Source organism: Trichinella spiralis (genome assembly GCF_000181795.1).
Source record: "Trichinella spiralis strain ISS 195 chromosome Unknown Scfld4, whole genome shotgun sequence".
NCBI lineage: Eukaryota > Metazoa > Nematoda > Enoplea > Trichinellida > Trichinellidae > Trichinella > Trichinella spiralis.
The window spans coordinates 11,306,348-11,322,276 of record NW_003526943.1 but is presented as its reverse complement, the minus strand read 5'-3'; the positions used below and the strand labels follow the sequence as shown (position 1 = coordinate 11,322,276).

At 36.8% G+C, this 15,929-nt stretch overlaps 3 protein-coding genes across 3 annotated transcripts; 1 reads left to right on the top strand and 2 right to left on the bottom strand.

Moving 5' to 3' along the window:
* The first annotated feature begins 1,679 nt into the window (after window positions 1-1,679).
* Tsp_06521 (mitotic checkpoint protein BUB3) lies at window positions 1,680-5,777 on the top strand. Its single transcript, XM_003378532.1, has 10 exons — window positions 1,680-1,907; window positions 1,957-2,026; window positions 2,074-2,412; window positions 2,472-2,694; window positions 2,765-2,921; window positions 3,738-3,777; window positions 4,723-5,062; window positions 5,210-5,319; window positions 5,362-5,461; window positions 5,534-5,777. Exons 1-10 carry the CDS (start codon window positions 1,680-1,682, stop codon window positions 5,775-5,777), a joined length of 1,851 nt encoding a protein of 616 aa, XP_003378580.1.
* A 1,190-nt stretch (window positions 5,778-6,967) lies between these two features.
* Window positions 6,968-11,172, bottom strand: Tsp_06522 (ankyrin repeat-containing domain protein). Its single transcript, XM_003378531.1, has 8 exons — window positions 11,166-11,172; window positions 9,097-10,885; window positions 8,544-9,015; window positions 8,207-8,456; window positions 8,033-8,145; window positions 7,797-7,947; window positions 7,121-7,729; window positions 6,968-7,071 (listed from the first exon to the last, which is right to left on the bottom strand). The coding sequence occupies exons 1-8, from the start codon at window positions 11,170-11,172 to the stop codon at window positions 6,968-6,970; spliced, it is 3,495 nt and encodes a 1,164-aa protein (XP_003378579.1).
* A 3,492-nt stretch (window positions 11,173-14,664) lies between these two features.
* On the bottom strand, window positions 14,665-15,456 carry Tsp_06523 (conserved hypothetical protein). The gene is made up of 3 exons (XM_003378530.1): window positions 15,192-15,456; window positions 14,956-15,065; window positions 14,665-14,691 (listed from the first exon to the last, which is right to left on the bottom strand). Exons 1-3 carry the CDS (start codon window positions 15,454-15,456, stop codon window positions 14,665-14,667), a joined length of 402 nt encoding a protein of 133 aa, XP_003378578.1.
* Window positions 15,457-15,929: the final 473 nt, after the last annotated feature.

The following is a 15,929-nucleotide window of genomic DNA, read 5'->3' as shown; positions in this document are numbered from 1 at the left end:
AAAAATAACACTTTTATCTTTATTTATCGTAGACTGCTTGAAAAAAAATAATCAAGCAAATAATACGGTTAGCTCTGTCATACATTAAACATTCCCGAAATTACAGTAATGAAAGAAAATACCAATTTCAAAAATGTGAATTATTAATGATGAATATTATAGTCATTAAAATATTTCTATAAATTTCAAAATAACAGCAATTTTGTGAGCTAACAGCGCGTTGAACGACCAGTAAAAAAAGGCGGTGAAAATTTGTCCCTAAGTAGACCAAATCAACTCTGGTGAACAGGAGCAAAAGAAACATTGGAAAGATTAAAGATAAAAATCGTTTGCAAACCAGAAAAATTTTCAGAGAACAGGCAGAAAAATCAGAAAAGTATTTTGATGCTAACAAAAATTAACAATTGCCAGTCCAAATTTTAACTCAGAACTGCAGCTGTGGACAATTTATCACTTCTTGACTTTCCCTTTGTATTAAAATCGCCTTTACCAACCAACATATGTGATGTGATGGGAAACGCGAACAATGTTTGACAAAGGCACATGCGTGAAATCATGCGTAAAATTAAGTGAAATTGCGAGCTAACGCGTAACGTTAGCATTAGTGCCATTTGTAACCCGGAAATTGGAAGTGTTGCTACAACATTCCAGATTTTTCAAACAGATTACACCCGGAAGTTAACATCCAATCTTGATATATTTCAACAGGCAACAAATTTATTTACAAAAAGTGGGAGCAGATTTATATATCAGGAGGGAAATCGGTACTAGACCGTTACGTCACTACTATTAAAGTTACGTAATCCTAAATGGAATATTTGAACCAATGAAATGAAAAAATATTGCAGCTAATCACAACTGAAGAGTTTGAATCAATGAGCAATTAGATAAGGGAAACCAATAAGACGACGAATTGAAGGTCCAATAAGATAGCGCGTTCAACGACCAGTAAAAAAAGGCGGTGAAAATTTGTCCCCAAGTAGACCAAATCAGCTACAATACAGCTGTAATTGCTAAAATTATTTTCAGTCAGTTTCAAATTTTGATTCTGTTTGATGCATTTGTTTTGATTTTTTTGCTGTGCTATTTATCATTTTAAAATACAAACTGTATTTTCTATTTTAAAAATAATGAAGATCAAATAAAATTGAACAACAGCAACGAACAGCTAAAATGAATATAAAGCTCAGACAAACAGCAAAATGATAAATGAAAAAAACTAGTAAATGAGCCGTTACACCAATCTGACAAGATTTAGCTATTGAAGCTGCAGATCTGCGCAAGGGCGCTAGCTGTAAAATTCAGTAATTCAATAACCATTTAGCTTGGAGTTAATTTTCAAGACTGTACAGGTTTTTAAATTGCTCATAATTTTATTTGTGTTAAATACGTATTGATCATTTTTTGCTTTACTTTTTCAACAAAAATTTAAATTTTTTGTTACTTGATTTTCTTATAATACGGTAGTTGTTTTTGAACTTTTGGAGGCTTACTGTATTCAACCCGAACTTATGTTTTGTGGTATGTGTAGTCTTTTTTTTATCATTTAACGTTAATTTTGAATTCATGTATGTGAAATATTTTTTTTTCTTAAATACTAGGTCATGGGTTTTGTTGAGTATATCATATTTGAAATGTGCAATTTAACATGAAGTTTTCTTGTTTAATCTTAGGCAGAAATGTCTAGCACTGAACCACATTTTATTGCTGCTCCCAATGAGTATCGCTTGAATAATCCACCATCAGATGGAATTACAAGCGTTCATTTTGCGCCCAATTCTTCCAAACATCTGTTAGTATCTTCTTGGGATTGCAGCGTACGTTTGTACGAATTGTCCAGTGCATCGACAAATTTTGTTCTCAGCTCTTACAATCATAATGCTGCAGTTTTGGATTGCTTATTTATAGTGAGTATTTGAATGAATAAAATAAGTGTTAATCAATTTGATTTTACAGGATGCGAACAGATGCTGCAGTTGCGGCTTGGATAAATTTGTCAAGTTTTATGATTTTGAAAACCATTGCGGTAAATTGAATATTTATCTTATTTTCTCTTTAAATAAATTCTTTTAGAAGCTATCCTTGGTGCTCACGAAATGCCTGTTCGATGTTTAAGTTATAATCAGAATCATGGACTTGTAGTGTCTGGCAGTTGGGATAAGACTATTAAAATTTGGGATTATCGTGTTGGACGATGTATTGGCTGTTATAATCAACCTGAACGTGTTTACACAATGGACGTTTGCGGTGATCGCTTGATTGTTGGCACTGCAATGAGAAAAGTCTGGTTGTGGAATTTTCGAAATTTTTCCGTTGGCCCTGAGCAACAGCGTGAATCTTCTTTGAAATATCAAACGCGTTGCATAAAATCTTTTCCAGACACGGAAGGTTTCGTCGTGTCTTCTATTGAAGGTTATAAAATAGCTATGTTATTATTCGGTTTTCGTAATGCAATTTGTAAAATTGTTTAGGGCGCATTGCTGTGGAATTCATTGATCCAGATCCAGAGGTGCAGAAACGAAAATATGCTTTTAAATGTCATCGATTGAAAGATGCAGAAACTGGTCAAGAGATGGTTTACCCTGTTTTATCTATTGCATTTCACTCATCTGGTACGTTTGCATCTGGCGGCTCAGATGGATACGTTAACATCTGGGATCCATTTATAAAGAAACGTCTTTCTCAATACCACAAGTATGCTTTAATTTGTTTTTACTTTGCTTTTCTATGCTAAGTATTTTTCAAATTTAAATGTTTATTTTAGGTATCCGTCTAGCATAATTTCCTTGGACTTCAGTTCTGATGGTGATTCTTTGGCAATAGCATCCTCTTATCAGTATGAATATTTGGACAAAGGATTAGCAGTTCCTGAAGATTGCATTTACATTCGAAAAGTCACCGAAGCGGACACACGCCAAATCGTTGAATCATAAATTTTTTAAAATTATTTTATATACTTAGTTTTTCATTTTCATTAAATAATTGAGAAAATGCTTAAGATTGTTTTTCTTCTAATGAACTTGTGCTAGTCTCAGCGAATAGCTTATTTTACGTTTTTGTCGCAGTGTTATTTCAATTAAAAAACTGTCCATTGCTTTAGATTAATATAATTTACTGAAATGTATAAAGGTTTGTTGTTCTGTGTGGTGTGCAATAGCATTTTGCTTTTTGTTCGGTCTTTGCCAGAAAAAGAATTGGAAGAGGAAGAAGTAATCGAAAATCTTATAGTTTCCGAGGGGAAAATTTTCTTTCACACCATTTCGCCTACATCTTTTTTTAAACAACGTGGTATGGTTTTCTGTGGATGACGAAATGTTGAATAATAATTATTTGTTTCCAATAAATTGCAGTGCCCATTCGTTACAGCGTGTCTTTAGAGGGTTTTCCTGACCTACCCAGTTGGCTTCATGTTACTCATTCACCAGTGACTTATGATTTGTTCATTTTTGGCAATCCAGAATCAAACATAACCGAGAACATTATGGTAAGTTGGTACAATAGAAATTTTGATAGAGCTGTACTGTATTTTTCTAATTTATTATCATGAAAAGTATAAGTTCAATACTTAATTGTCATTGCTTTGGTTTAGATTTAAGAAGAAACTTTGAGTTTTTATACTGCTTTTTTAAAGCAGTGTTTTTCTTCTGTTTCAAAAGTATTTAAATAAGTATTCAATACAAAGTATCAAAAGTAAAAGTTTTACACAGGTTGTTGCATTGAATCTGAAAACATTCCAGACTGCACGCAAGCGGATGAGGATAAAAGTTACGAAAGGAAGTAAGTTATGAATAAATGTTCTTTCTGTGAAATTAAAAATGTATGGTTTATGAATTTTAAAATAATATTTGCATGAAAAGGTTGTGCTGTGATTTTATTAAAGGGTTTTTATTAAGATTATTTAGGAATAATTTTTGAATTTTGTGCCAGTTTCTCAACATCTGTTCTAAATGAGAGTTAATTGTTCATTTTTGTTTTCCAACGATGCTTACATCTATAATTTTTCTAATTTGAAATATAAATGTGTAAGTAATTGTTCACTAATATAAATGATTATGATTATAATTTGGCATTCACTTTGAGTGGTTATCAATTTTGATAAATGTGACAAATGAGAAATGCAGTTTTTACTTAAAGTCCAAAGATTCTGATTTTTTTTTCTAGCTTGTGAAGTCACTCTTATTATTAAATCAGTTTTCTGTTCAACAGTCACTATTTTTTCATTTACAGAATTAATTGACAGTGAATCCTTACCACTAATCATTTTATTTGGTTTATCAGGCGTTATGATTTGTTTATCCGGGTAAATTTGCAATTTATGAAAATTTATCTTTAAACAAACTTCAGATAGATGATAAAAAATGGAATTCAATGCTGAATGTTATATTAAATGGCTAATAAATCTTATTTATTTATTTATTTATGAATAGAAAGTTGACTTTCATGTGCATGTTCAGCATATTTTTATTCAATCTGCTTTAATTCTTTTGGACTATAAGTTATTGCACTCATTTGTTTAAATAAAGCAGCTGTCATGTTTTTCTTCACACTGACGAAGAGCAATTTAATTAATGCTACGAAATGTTTGGCATGCTTTCAAAAATTATGGAAGAGAAAGATGTAAATTTTAAACAATTGGACAACATTTTTTGTGATTATTTGAAAAGCTGCAGGGCTTTGTAATGGAATTTTAATGAAATTCTTTAATTATTATGTATGTTATAGTTTATGCGAAAGATGATCGAGTAGAGACTGCTGAACTGTGGATATTGAATCATAATGTTTGGCAATTTTTTGCCGATGAGAACATTCTCAGGCTTTTGCAAAGCTTGGTTATGAAAGCTTTTCCTTCACTGAAAGAGCACACAACAATCTTGAAATTGTCTATACCAAAATTTGCAGTTAATAAAGCTCTTGCTGACAAACATGACGGAACTGTAGTGACCATGGTTGCGCCAGGCGGTTTTCAGAAGAATGTTTTGAATTTGATGAAAGAATTGCAAGCAAATCCTGCCGCTTGCAAGCGCAATGAGATTGTTTCTTTGAATCCCGTTTTTGCACCTCGGTTTCAAGTATTTAACTTTTCTTAAATTTTTAATATACGAATTCAGTAGTAGTATGAATGTTGAATAATGCAATTGCAGATTGATTGGTGCCGATTGCGTTTGCATGAACAACCTTTAAGCTTGACAAAAAATGGAACCAATTCCAGGGTGCTGATTGGTCACAACGAACTCTTCGGCGCGGCTTGGACCAATGATACAATGCATGAGTACATCACCTCTTCAGACAACGTTCGATACAGACCTACGAGCACGAACCGTTTAGGAAGATCATATTTTCAAGATTGGATATTTTTTGTAGTCATACCGAGTGCGGTTTTATTATTCATTTTGTTAATTTTGTCCATGATGCTTTTCGGATGTCGAGAAGGTCAACATTGGCGAGATTACAAAACTCCTAGGTAGTGTGATCGAAAAAGATTGAAATTGCTTATTTGTTATTTTGATTTTTAATTTTTGTTCAAATTTATTAGAACTCAGTTGATCGATTATGTGCATTTGCGACAAAGTCAGCAACAGTTACGGCAGCTTTCTTTCCGTCGACATTCTTCTGAATTGGTCAATCTTCCATCTAGTAAGCTGATTGCCAAGCCGATCTGCAAGCAGACCGTCGCCGAAGTTGCCACGTTGAAAGGCAGCGATTTGAATGTACATTTTGTTGAAAATGGTGCGATGAAATCTCTTGCTCACACTGGCCAACACCCTTCTGCTCAGTAGATTTTAGACCGGTTGTTTTGTGAATTGCTTCTCTGTAGTTATCATCGTAGTATGCGGTGGCAATGGGCCCACATTAATGCCCTGACTGTTATTTGACTTGTTTAGTTATTATTCGTGCTGTTTATTTTTTGTTTTCTTTTTAGGTTTACTTACTTGCTGTTGTAGATCATTGCTTAGTTTCTATTTTTTGATGTTTTCTTAATAAAATTCTTTTTATATTAAAATAATCCTTGAATCTTTGAATTTTAAACTCATGTAATAATAATAATAATACTTCAGATTGTATTATTGATTATTATCTGTTTACATTAAATTTTGATTTTACTATTCACTGATATGCAATTCACAATTGATATTATGAAATTAATGCCAAGTATATATATAATTTTAAAATATTCCGTTTTAATAATGACAAGGTTCATTTTTTGTACAGCAGCAATTGTACATTTATTTGTTTTAAATTATGCTTTGTGGTTAGCTTTTAAGCTAGCTGCCTGTGTCTCTCTTTCTCTCTATACAATAACACAATATCACCGACTGACTCCTACAGCTAGATAGCTCTAAAGTCAGTTAATCTCATTTAATTTAGAACAAAAAAGAAGATATTTTTTCTTTTCTTAAAATTTTTATTTTTTACAATTCAATAATATTATACACATACATATACAGACAGATAAACATATGAGACAATAATAAGTTAAGAAAGAACAAAAGAAAAAGTGAAAAAGCAGATGTGGTTGTTGTTGTTGTTTGTTGCTTGATTGCAGCATATCTATCTGTTTACAGCTCCGTTTCAACACCGTTGGTAAATGCCGCTGATCCAGCAGCAGCAACAGCAGCAGCTGCTGCAGCAGCAGAACAATGAGATGATGGACGCTGGGTGTAGGATGTTGTTGCAGGTCGACCGGTGGCCGTCCGGCGATGACCACTGTCCAACGTTTTCCGCTGGTCGGCGACAAACGAAGCAGCAGCAGCAGATGATGATGCAGAACAATAAGGAGTGGAACAGTTGTTGTTAACAACAGCAGTCGGTCGACTTTGTGCATGGATTTTCCCATCGTCAGTTGAGCTTGGTTTCGGCTGTTGTTGTTGTTGTTGTTGTTGTTGCTGCTGCTGCTGTTGCTGCTGTTGGCTCGCTGCAGAAGAGGAAACTTCAGGCTTTTTCTGGTCGATGTAATTTTGCAGACGGATCAACGAATCTGAAATTTCCTTGTTGTCCGGACAAAGGCGTAACGCTTTTTGAAAATCACTGCGCGCGGCAATCCAACGCTTCGCCTCACACTGGCACCTAGCTCTGACAAAGTAAGCTTCAAAGCGATCAGGATCCAGCTGGATGGCCTCACCGGCCAGTTGAACCGCCTGTTCCAAGTTTCCAGCCTTTCGACCGCATCTCGCCAAACCCAGAGTCAAGTGATAGCTGAGCTCTTGCAATTTTGCCCCAGTATCAGAGCCGGTGTCGCCAACCGACGACGACAATTTGTCCACCACATTTCCGGGCACCTTTTTCAAAGCGTAAGAAAACCTGTGCGCCGCCTCTTTCAGTCGTCCCTTCTTGTACAACAAATAGCCATCCTGCACCAGCTTCTCCAACAACAGTACCGTGAAGCGAGGCTTGCCGACCGTTCGAGTCCATGTCGCCGGACCGAGTTTAGCGCCTCGACGCAACAGGCGTTGAAACGTGTCCACATTATCCGCGTCGATGCTCACTTCGAGCGGTCGGAAGCCTTGCTTGTTGGCACGTTCCAGCGTGGCTCCACGGTCGATCAACAATTGCAACAACGTTTTGCAACCGTACTGCGCAGCGTAGTGGATTGGCATGTTGCCGAAGCGATCCGCTTCGTTCAGCTTTGCTCCACGATCAAGGAGCAATCCCACGCAAGATGTCTGAGCTCCGATGCACGCCCAGCAAAGTGCATTTCTGTCACTGTCGTCCGTAATGTTCACGCTAGCATCTTAAAAGAGAAAAGCAACAAAATTACTTTTTTACTTTTTATTAAAATTTTTAAATCCAATTTATACCACGTCCAAGTAGTAGTTCCATAACGCCGATGTGTCCACATTGCGCGGCAAGCATTAATGCCGTCATACCAGTACCGTTAACCTCGTTGTCAACATCCACCCCTGTGGTGAGTAATGCCGAAACAATTTCCCAACAACCATTCTGCACAGCCTTCAAACGAACAACACAATTAATAAATAGGTAGGTAGTGTAATTTCAACAAAGCAGATTTGATCATTTTGTTCTTTGCAATTACTTGAAGCAACGGTGGCGTGGGATGTTCCGATCGACCTAGAGAAACTTGGGCATTGTTCTGCAACAAATAGTGTACAGTATCCTTGTTTCCGTTCGAGCAAGCCATGGACAAAGCTGAATAAAATTCAGACAATGTGATGATCAAAAATTAGAAACAACATTTACATCTGCATACCTGTTTCACCGGTGACGAGATCACAAATATCTATGTGCACATCGCAAAAATCGAGCAAAAACTTGCACACGGAAATCTGCCCAACTGCTGCAGCCATGACAAATGCCTGTTGGATGATTTGACTTTTCGACGTGATCGGATAACCGCCACTAGCGTTGCCACTTTTACACGGAGCCCAGTCGCATTGCAACAAAAAGCTTACCACTTTCACGTGGCCATTTTCTGCTGCATGTATTAAAGCACATTTGTTCTGTTTATCAAGTTGATTAATCTAAATTGAGAGGGGAAAAAAATCAACCAATCATCAATCAATTAATGAACATGTGAAATAATTTACCAGTGCACCGTGTTCGTGCAACATTTGTATCAAATCCAAATTGCCTCCAATTGCCGCGTGCATCAGTGGACTCAGCATGTTCTCGTCCACAGCATTGACATCAGCGTTGAATTCCAACAAAAGCGTCGCAAATTGGTACAATCCTTGTCTGCAGGCCACGCACAGCAAAGGTGCTCCGTGAAAATGGTTGGTTTTGCAATTCGGGTCTGCCCCGGCCAATAATAGCAATTTTGAAACTTTCGTATTCGGCTGGAAAATATTCCTCGTCGAACACAATGACGATTTAATGTCGACAGCACTGTGATTCAGCCAGAACAGTTGACATTCGTTCAGTATGCAATCAGGCCGTTGTACATTTTTGTAAATGTGTGCTTTGAGCAGATGATGGCCAAGCTCTTGTAAATCCTCTGCAGCGAGAGATTTTTCAGAACAACGCCGAGTTAACCATAGAGCAATCGATGCGTGTCCTCTTCTAATGAAATAAATTGATCAATTATTAACTAACGAATAAAACATCGACTAATTTGGTTCATTCAGAAAAATCCATTATTACTTGACATCACAAAGAAAACGAGTACTTGAACCCTGTTCACGGCTGATGAGCCATTGACGAAAAGCTGGATGAAAGCAGACAAATGTACCGGTACGTGTAGAGATGAGAAATTCTCTCAGCTGAGTCAGCTGATCTCTGAACTGATCCCACTTGAGCTGTGGAATCAGCTCCGTTGCACAACAGACGGTGTACAGTTGTTCAGCGGTCAACGGCCTGCGCGACGCCAGTACCGCTTCCAACACTGGAGTCACTTGTCTGTAACTGCGTTCGGTGGGAAATTTCAAGCTCAACATCAGCGTGAATACTTCGCTCAAATTGATCGGCAACAGTCTGTAGTTGGTCCCTTTGACGACGATGTAATTTTGCTGGATCAAATCCAACACCAGTTTCAAGTACAAAAAGCAACCCTTGGCCACGGTGACCAAGTGTTCAGCGAACCGGTCCAGAATGCTTCCGCCAGATGAACTCCAGCTCCAGTCCAACGATGCAGCTTTGCAAGAGACGTTGTTCTGTATGGCCAGACAGCTGTCCAAACGACGCTTCACGTACTGGAGACTGTCGCGATGCACACGATCATCGGTTGTGCAGTTCAGGTCGATCTTGTGCAATGGTAGACCCTTGACCAGTTGCAGCCAGTCCGAGTGGACGCTGAGAACAAGCCGGAAGCAGGCTGGAAACAACTGTTGACCGTGGGCGAGAAGAAATGAGCTGATCGAATCGGTCGAATCTGGACGATGGAAGTGAGCCTCGTCGAGTGCGTCGATCAGGACGAGAAAGTTCCGACCGACAGCTTCAGCGTCCGCCGCCAAAGTGCGCTTCAACTTGCCCAGCCGATGCAGTCGTTGCAACGGTTCTGACACCAGCCGTCTGAAGGTCTGCAGTGGAGATTCGTAAAATTTAACCTTATCAAAAAGTTTCTGCAAATCCGGCTCAGCGGCAATGAGCTCCGCATAAGGGCTCATTGTCGGACTGAGAGCAATCATTGTAGCCAAATTGTACAAAAACTCAGGCAACGAGCAAGTGATCTCGTTGTCCAGTTGGCAGAAATGATACGCGACCACTGAATCGGCCACGTCGCGCAACCAGCCCGGTCGACTGTCCTCCGCTGACACCACTGCACCGCAACCGGACGAATGGTTCACTTTGGAACGCGTGGACAGAAATCCACTGTCACTGCTGGCACTGGTCACTTGACTGTGGCTATTCTGCGACGGACTTTCATAGGCAGCTGTCGAATTGACGTTGTTCAAGCAACGCACCGGCGCCTGAAGTGGACAAGCCGCTGCCAACTGGTGCAAGATGGTCGTCTTGCCAGTACCGGACAGACCATACAGCACGGCTCCTTTCATGCCGTTCTCGCAGTACGGGTACACCAAAATTTCCTTCAGCTCGTGGAAAAGCCACTGACGACTGACCAGGAACGTCTCGTCGCGGTCGACCACCGGAAGTTCGAATGCCATCGGCTTGACATCAGCACAACAAGCCGCGGTTGCAAGCAACGGACTCGTGCCGCATGCTTGAACCGCCAGCTGTTTGGTTGACCGCGGGCGGGCCTTGTGGCGGCAGTTCGCTTCGTAGCTACTATCCGTGAGTAGGGAACTTCGACTCGACCCTCCACCCACGCTGGACGGACCACGATGACTACGGTGCGCTTGCTGACAGCAAGGCTTATAATTCACGTAACTGTTCACACTGCTGCTGTTATTGCTCATCAACGACAACAAACTTTCCTGACTGGACCGTCTAGAGTTGCGCTCCAAACGCATTGGAGAACGTTTCCTTTCGTTCACTAAAATCAAAAAAATCTGCTATTTTCTTCAATCTTCATTTCAAATTCAAAATCAGAAATACAAATCAAGCTGTTGCTTGCTTTTCCAGTGTCTTTAGTTTGAAAAAAGTAACAACAATATCAGTACTCAAATCTCGAATGCCAATATAGTGCAAAATGTTCATGAAATGAACAAATTAAATATATCAAAATAATAGAGTTAATATATTGATAAAATTAAAATATCTAGATAGCAAATATAATTCGATTTGATTTCTGAACAATTTACTTGTATAATTACCTTTCATTTATTTATATATTTGAGCATTAATTTTATAATCCGAAATAATAGATCATTTAATTATTCATAATTTTATTTGAAAAAAATGAAAAAGAATTAGAGCGAGAAAGGGAAAAATAATATGCAGCCACGCGTCATCAGAAATAATAACGATTGGAAAATTATTAGAAAAATCAAGATACTAAGATAATACGCTTTGCAGTGCAATGCTGCTTGAGAAAGATTGATGAAAGTTTCAAAAATAGCACAAGGAGAAAGAAGATGAATAATGAAGCTCGAAGACGTTATCATTAGAAAAGTCATGGCCAACCGACCGACTGGCCAGTTGGCTTAATTTCTCTACAATTTTGCCTATCTATATTCAATAAAACAGTGATGCTTGGCCAAATTTTCAAAATTGACTAACTCAAACGTATATTTAAAATTTTCTCATGAAAACCCCAAACGTGCCACTGTTTTTGTCCTATTTTTGGAAAAAATTACTATTCATATTCAAAACATGACAATACAAAATTGTAAAATTATTATGCTAAAATAAAGCAAAGCAAAGCAAAACAAAATTTCAATTTCAATTTGAAACATCAAATGCTGATCTCATTTGTTGGAAATCTTATGTTAACACAATAAATTATGAACAACAAACAAATTTGATATTAGAATGAAACTAAAATTAAACGTACGCATTTCCATAATTTAACAACAGCACTGATTATACATACCCAGCGTATATTTTTAAGTTTTCCTTTTATATTGACATATAAAAACAAATAAATTGCTCAATTTCTTAGGATATGCATAATTAGTGAAGAAAGAGTGCAGTGTGATATAAGAAAAGAGCAACCATGTGGCAATCGAACTTAACGATTCTGAATGAATGGAACAAACCGTCGTGCTGTTTTAATCGACGCTAAGCAGATCCACTTTGTCAAATTCAAACATCCTGAGGAAACAACAATTTTCACTGAGTTCAGAAGAGAATTAGTTGGCTGGCATTGCGCCTCATAAAGCACACAAGGTCATTGAAGAAGCGTAACAAAAAAGCGGAAATTTCATTTGCTTTTTTCGAAAACAAAAACAATCCAATTTATGATTTTTTGAAAAAATATATATAATAATAATAGATAAAGTGTCCGTAATCAACATCAATACAGATCTAGTCATAACGTTTTGCACCAACGCTAACTGAATACACACATACACACACATTTACATTTACATTTGCTTGAACATTCTTGCTGCCGTGGAATAACATCAATTGGAACTAGTTGGTCAAAATAGGCACCCGCTTATGAGGTTTTAAACATTAGCCTAGTAACAGTTGAAGCTAACGAGCTTCAATTAAGCTGATTAATCGGTCTTCGTAAGCTTAATCGACAAGAGCATCGCACTGGCGCTGAAGCTGTGGCAAAATCTTAACGTCTCCTCTTAGTTAAATCAGCTAGCTAAAAGCTGACCCGCGCCAGAACAGCAGCGTCTTGCTTGCCTGGTGGCCACTCTAAAGTAAACCAATGAAAAACGACTGACCGTCGCTTATTGACCAGCGCCTGTGAAACACAATGGTCAATTGTCCTCGGACAGCTTGGCCTGGACGTTGCAATCACCAACGGATGTTCGTCAACCGCTTGCTGGAAACAAATGACCATTGTCCAAGTATAGTTCGGCACAATAAACCCTAGATGCCGACTGGCGCCAAACTGGCCGGAAAAATATACATCAGGCAAGATCACTGACAAAAATGTATCCGACTGGGCGGAAATGAGTCGACTTGACAAAAATCAAACTCGACAAAGCAAACACAGTAAAAGTAACTAGCCTAGAAATGTCAAACAACTATGCAAATCTCAAAGAGCCTGTATTTATTATATTCACCAATTCAAACCTAAAATAAATTCACATCGGCCTCACACTATTCAACATCAATGTACAACTTTTCCTTCATCAATTATTATATCAATTTTGATGACACTTTAAATTAAACAATCTGACAACAAAGAACAAATTATTCAATTGCAACTTTTCTTCAACAAATAAAAGTAGTAAGAACATTTACATAAATACAAATAAAGGCAATTAATCATACATTCTGGAAAATTTAAACAAAACTATAAAAGTGACAATCAATTTTAAATAACAATCTGTACAACACTGACAATTGATGTACTGATAAACATTGGGCAGTTGACACATTCGCTTACCGTTTCACGAATGCCCGAAATGAACAATGCTATTTCGATCAACTGGTCACATCCAACAAGCAAAAAGCAACAAGAAAAATCAGAAAACACTACAAAATATACTTAAGATTGAATAAAAAAAATATTCTCATCACATTTTTTTCTATAAAATCAAAAACAGTGTTCAATTTTATTCTGCATTACTACTTTACTAATATAAATAATATGAAACACACGACGCATTCTCCATCCAAACTGGTTAGCAATATTGGAAAAATAAATTTTTAAATTTCATTTTTACACAAAAAATAGTCTAATGAGATTAAAACTTATGTCGATGAAATATTCAAAAAACAATATTGCATTGATTTTCTTATCGACGATTGAAATTTAAAACTACAGTACCCTATCGCAATAGTACTTGTTGATCATTTATCACTCAAAAAATGAAATGAAATAAATTTACTGTATTGATGAAATAATGTAAAATAAATAGAAATAAATTCTTGAAATTATTTAACGTAAACAATATTAAAATTATAAAATGTCGAGTAAAGTACATTAACTAATGAGCTTAATTAGCTAATAAAAAAATACACGTAACAAATATATAAGACAAAAACAACAATAATAATAATGATACCAAACCTGATCGAAATGATTTTCTAAATCTACATGCTAACCATCTACGCCACGTGTCAACCGTTTGTTCCACCATTGACGACTGTTCAGTAAAAAAGAAAAACTACATCTTTCACCAAAACACGCACGCTAATTGAAGAATGCGCAGACGTAGTGGGTAGCATTTCAAAAATGTGTCAGCAAAAATGGCCAATCAGATCGATTCCTTAATGTTAGGATTAAATTATCAAGGTCGACAGTTTACGGATATGCAAACTGGATTTGGCCAACGCCCCTGTTGCCTATTTGCTATTTTTGAGAAAAATAGCATCCCCTAAAAATTGACCGCCGCAAACAGAAAACTGGACACCTGCAGAATGGGATGTCCTTCAACTCATCACTGTCACCAACATTATAATTATTTACAAAGTTGTGTTCATTGCAGATTTTCACGAGTGTTTCAACGTTCAAAATTGCGCAAAGAGTCCTATTAAGAGATATAGATAATAATAAAGCGAAAAGGCAATGTCAATTTTTACAGTAAACAAAAAAAACAAACAAATGGAAAACGAAAAAAAATTAATTGCTTCAAAAACTGGTCATTTTAGCAAGCGTGTTGTGTGCAAAGCAAAGCGACACGCAGCTGTTCCAGAAGACAAACAAGGCAATTTTTCTCTCATGCCATTCGAAATGGATGGAATGTGTCATCGATACATACAATGGCTATTTTTCTTCTTTTAATAAAATAAAAAATTTAATTTTTAATTAAATTAAATTAAAAAATAATTATTCATTCAAACATGGGAAAATTTGCAAAGAAATGATGAATTCATCAATTGTTATGAAACACAAACTCAATATTTGAATTTTTCCAGTGCCCATTTTTTCAACAAAACATATTAAAAATAACAATAGAAAAAAAATTATCATATTAAATCAAATTATTTAATTTAAATTATTTTATATAATGAAATACATCTCCAGAGATAGTTTACCTTATTTAACGCTAGGCGTGGACGTGTGTCGTGCAAAACAGAGGAACAGAAGGTCAGCGCGGCGTGATTAAGCAACAAACAACGAATTCTGCTATGAAGGAAAAATATGGCTAATAACAATAACAATAACAATAATAATAATAATAATAATGATAAGACGTCGCCGCCATGATTCTGAATACAATGAATTAATTCACTTTGAAGTAACAAAGCACCTACAAAAGTTAACCACCAACTGGCGGCAAAATAGCCAGACGAGATTGACTGCTGACTGACCGGATGGCCAGCACAAAAAGGGAAAGAAACGCAATAAAGAACCATTTTCAATGACCGAATGACCAAAAAAAACTCAGTTGAAAAGTGCCAAAAAATTGTCAATGACCAACGGTCATTTGACGGTCCAACGCGCACCACTGACCATCGGTCAGTTGGGCATCTGTTTCCGCCAATTGACCACAAGACCAATGTCACGTAAGCACGGTCACCCGGCGTTATGCTCATCCACAAACTGACCGTTCGCCAACAATAATAACAAAAGCAACGAAGGTGAACAATAAAAAAAAGAACTACTGACCAAAGCAAAAGCTCTGCAACAACTGGCGAGCGGCGTCACTGCAAGCACTGATCAAACTTTGTGAAGCATCTGTCTCATCGAATGAATATTTTTAAAAAAATTTAATAATTAAATTAAATTTCACTTGCTTCGTTTCACATCAAAACAACAGCATAAACAGTGAAAAGCTGCAATTTGAACCATTAATTGATCGCAAGATAAACGCAATAACAAAGAAATCCATATTACAGTATTCATAATAATAATAATAATAATAATGCTGACACTGGGATTCAAATTTGCACAGTAAAGTTCTGCTGTTACATTAGAGACATTCGACAGAAAAAACAATAAATGCATCAAACTACTTGTACCCACAAAGTTTAATGCAAAAAAATCTCTACATTCAATGTTGTGACAG

Bases quoted from the DNA above. Each gene is read 5' to 3' on its own strand.
- Tsp_06522 (XM_003378531.1), bottom strand. The intron at 8,457-8,543 runs GTAAATTATTTC...CTTGATAAACAG, and splicing joins TGCACGAACACGGTGCACTG to AACAAATGTGCTTTAATACA. The intron at 7,948-8,032 runs GTAATTGCAAAG...GTTCGTTTGAAG, and splicing joins CCACGCCACCGTTGCTTCAA to GCTGTGCAGAATGGTTGTTG.
- Tsp_06521 (XM_003378532.1), top strand. From the start codon at position 1,680: ATGTCTAGCACTGAACCACATTTTATTGCTGCTCCCAATGAGTATCGC. The intron at 1,908-1,956 runs GTGAGTATTTGA...TTGATTTTACAG, and splicing joins TTTTGGATTGCTTATTTATA to GATGCGAACAGATGCTGCAG. The intron at 5,462-5,533 runs GTAGTGTGATCG...CAAATTTATTAG, and splicing joins CGAGATTACAAAACTCCTAG to AACTCAGTTGATCGATTATG.
- Tsp_06523 (XM_003378530.1), bottom strand. From the start codon at position 15,456: ATGAGCATAACGCCGGGTGACCGTGCTTACGTGACATTGGTCTTGTGG. The intron at 15,066-15,191 runs GTTGGTGGTTAA...TATTGTTATTAG, and splicing joins GTCTGGCTATTTTGCCGCCA to CCATATTTTTCCTTCATAGC. The intron at 14,692-14,955 runs GTAAACTATCTC...TATTAAAAGAAG, and splicing joins CACGCCTAGCGTTAAATAAG to AAAAATAGCCATTGTATGTA.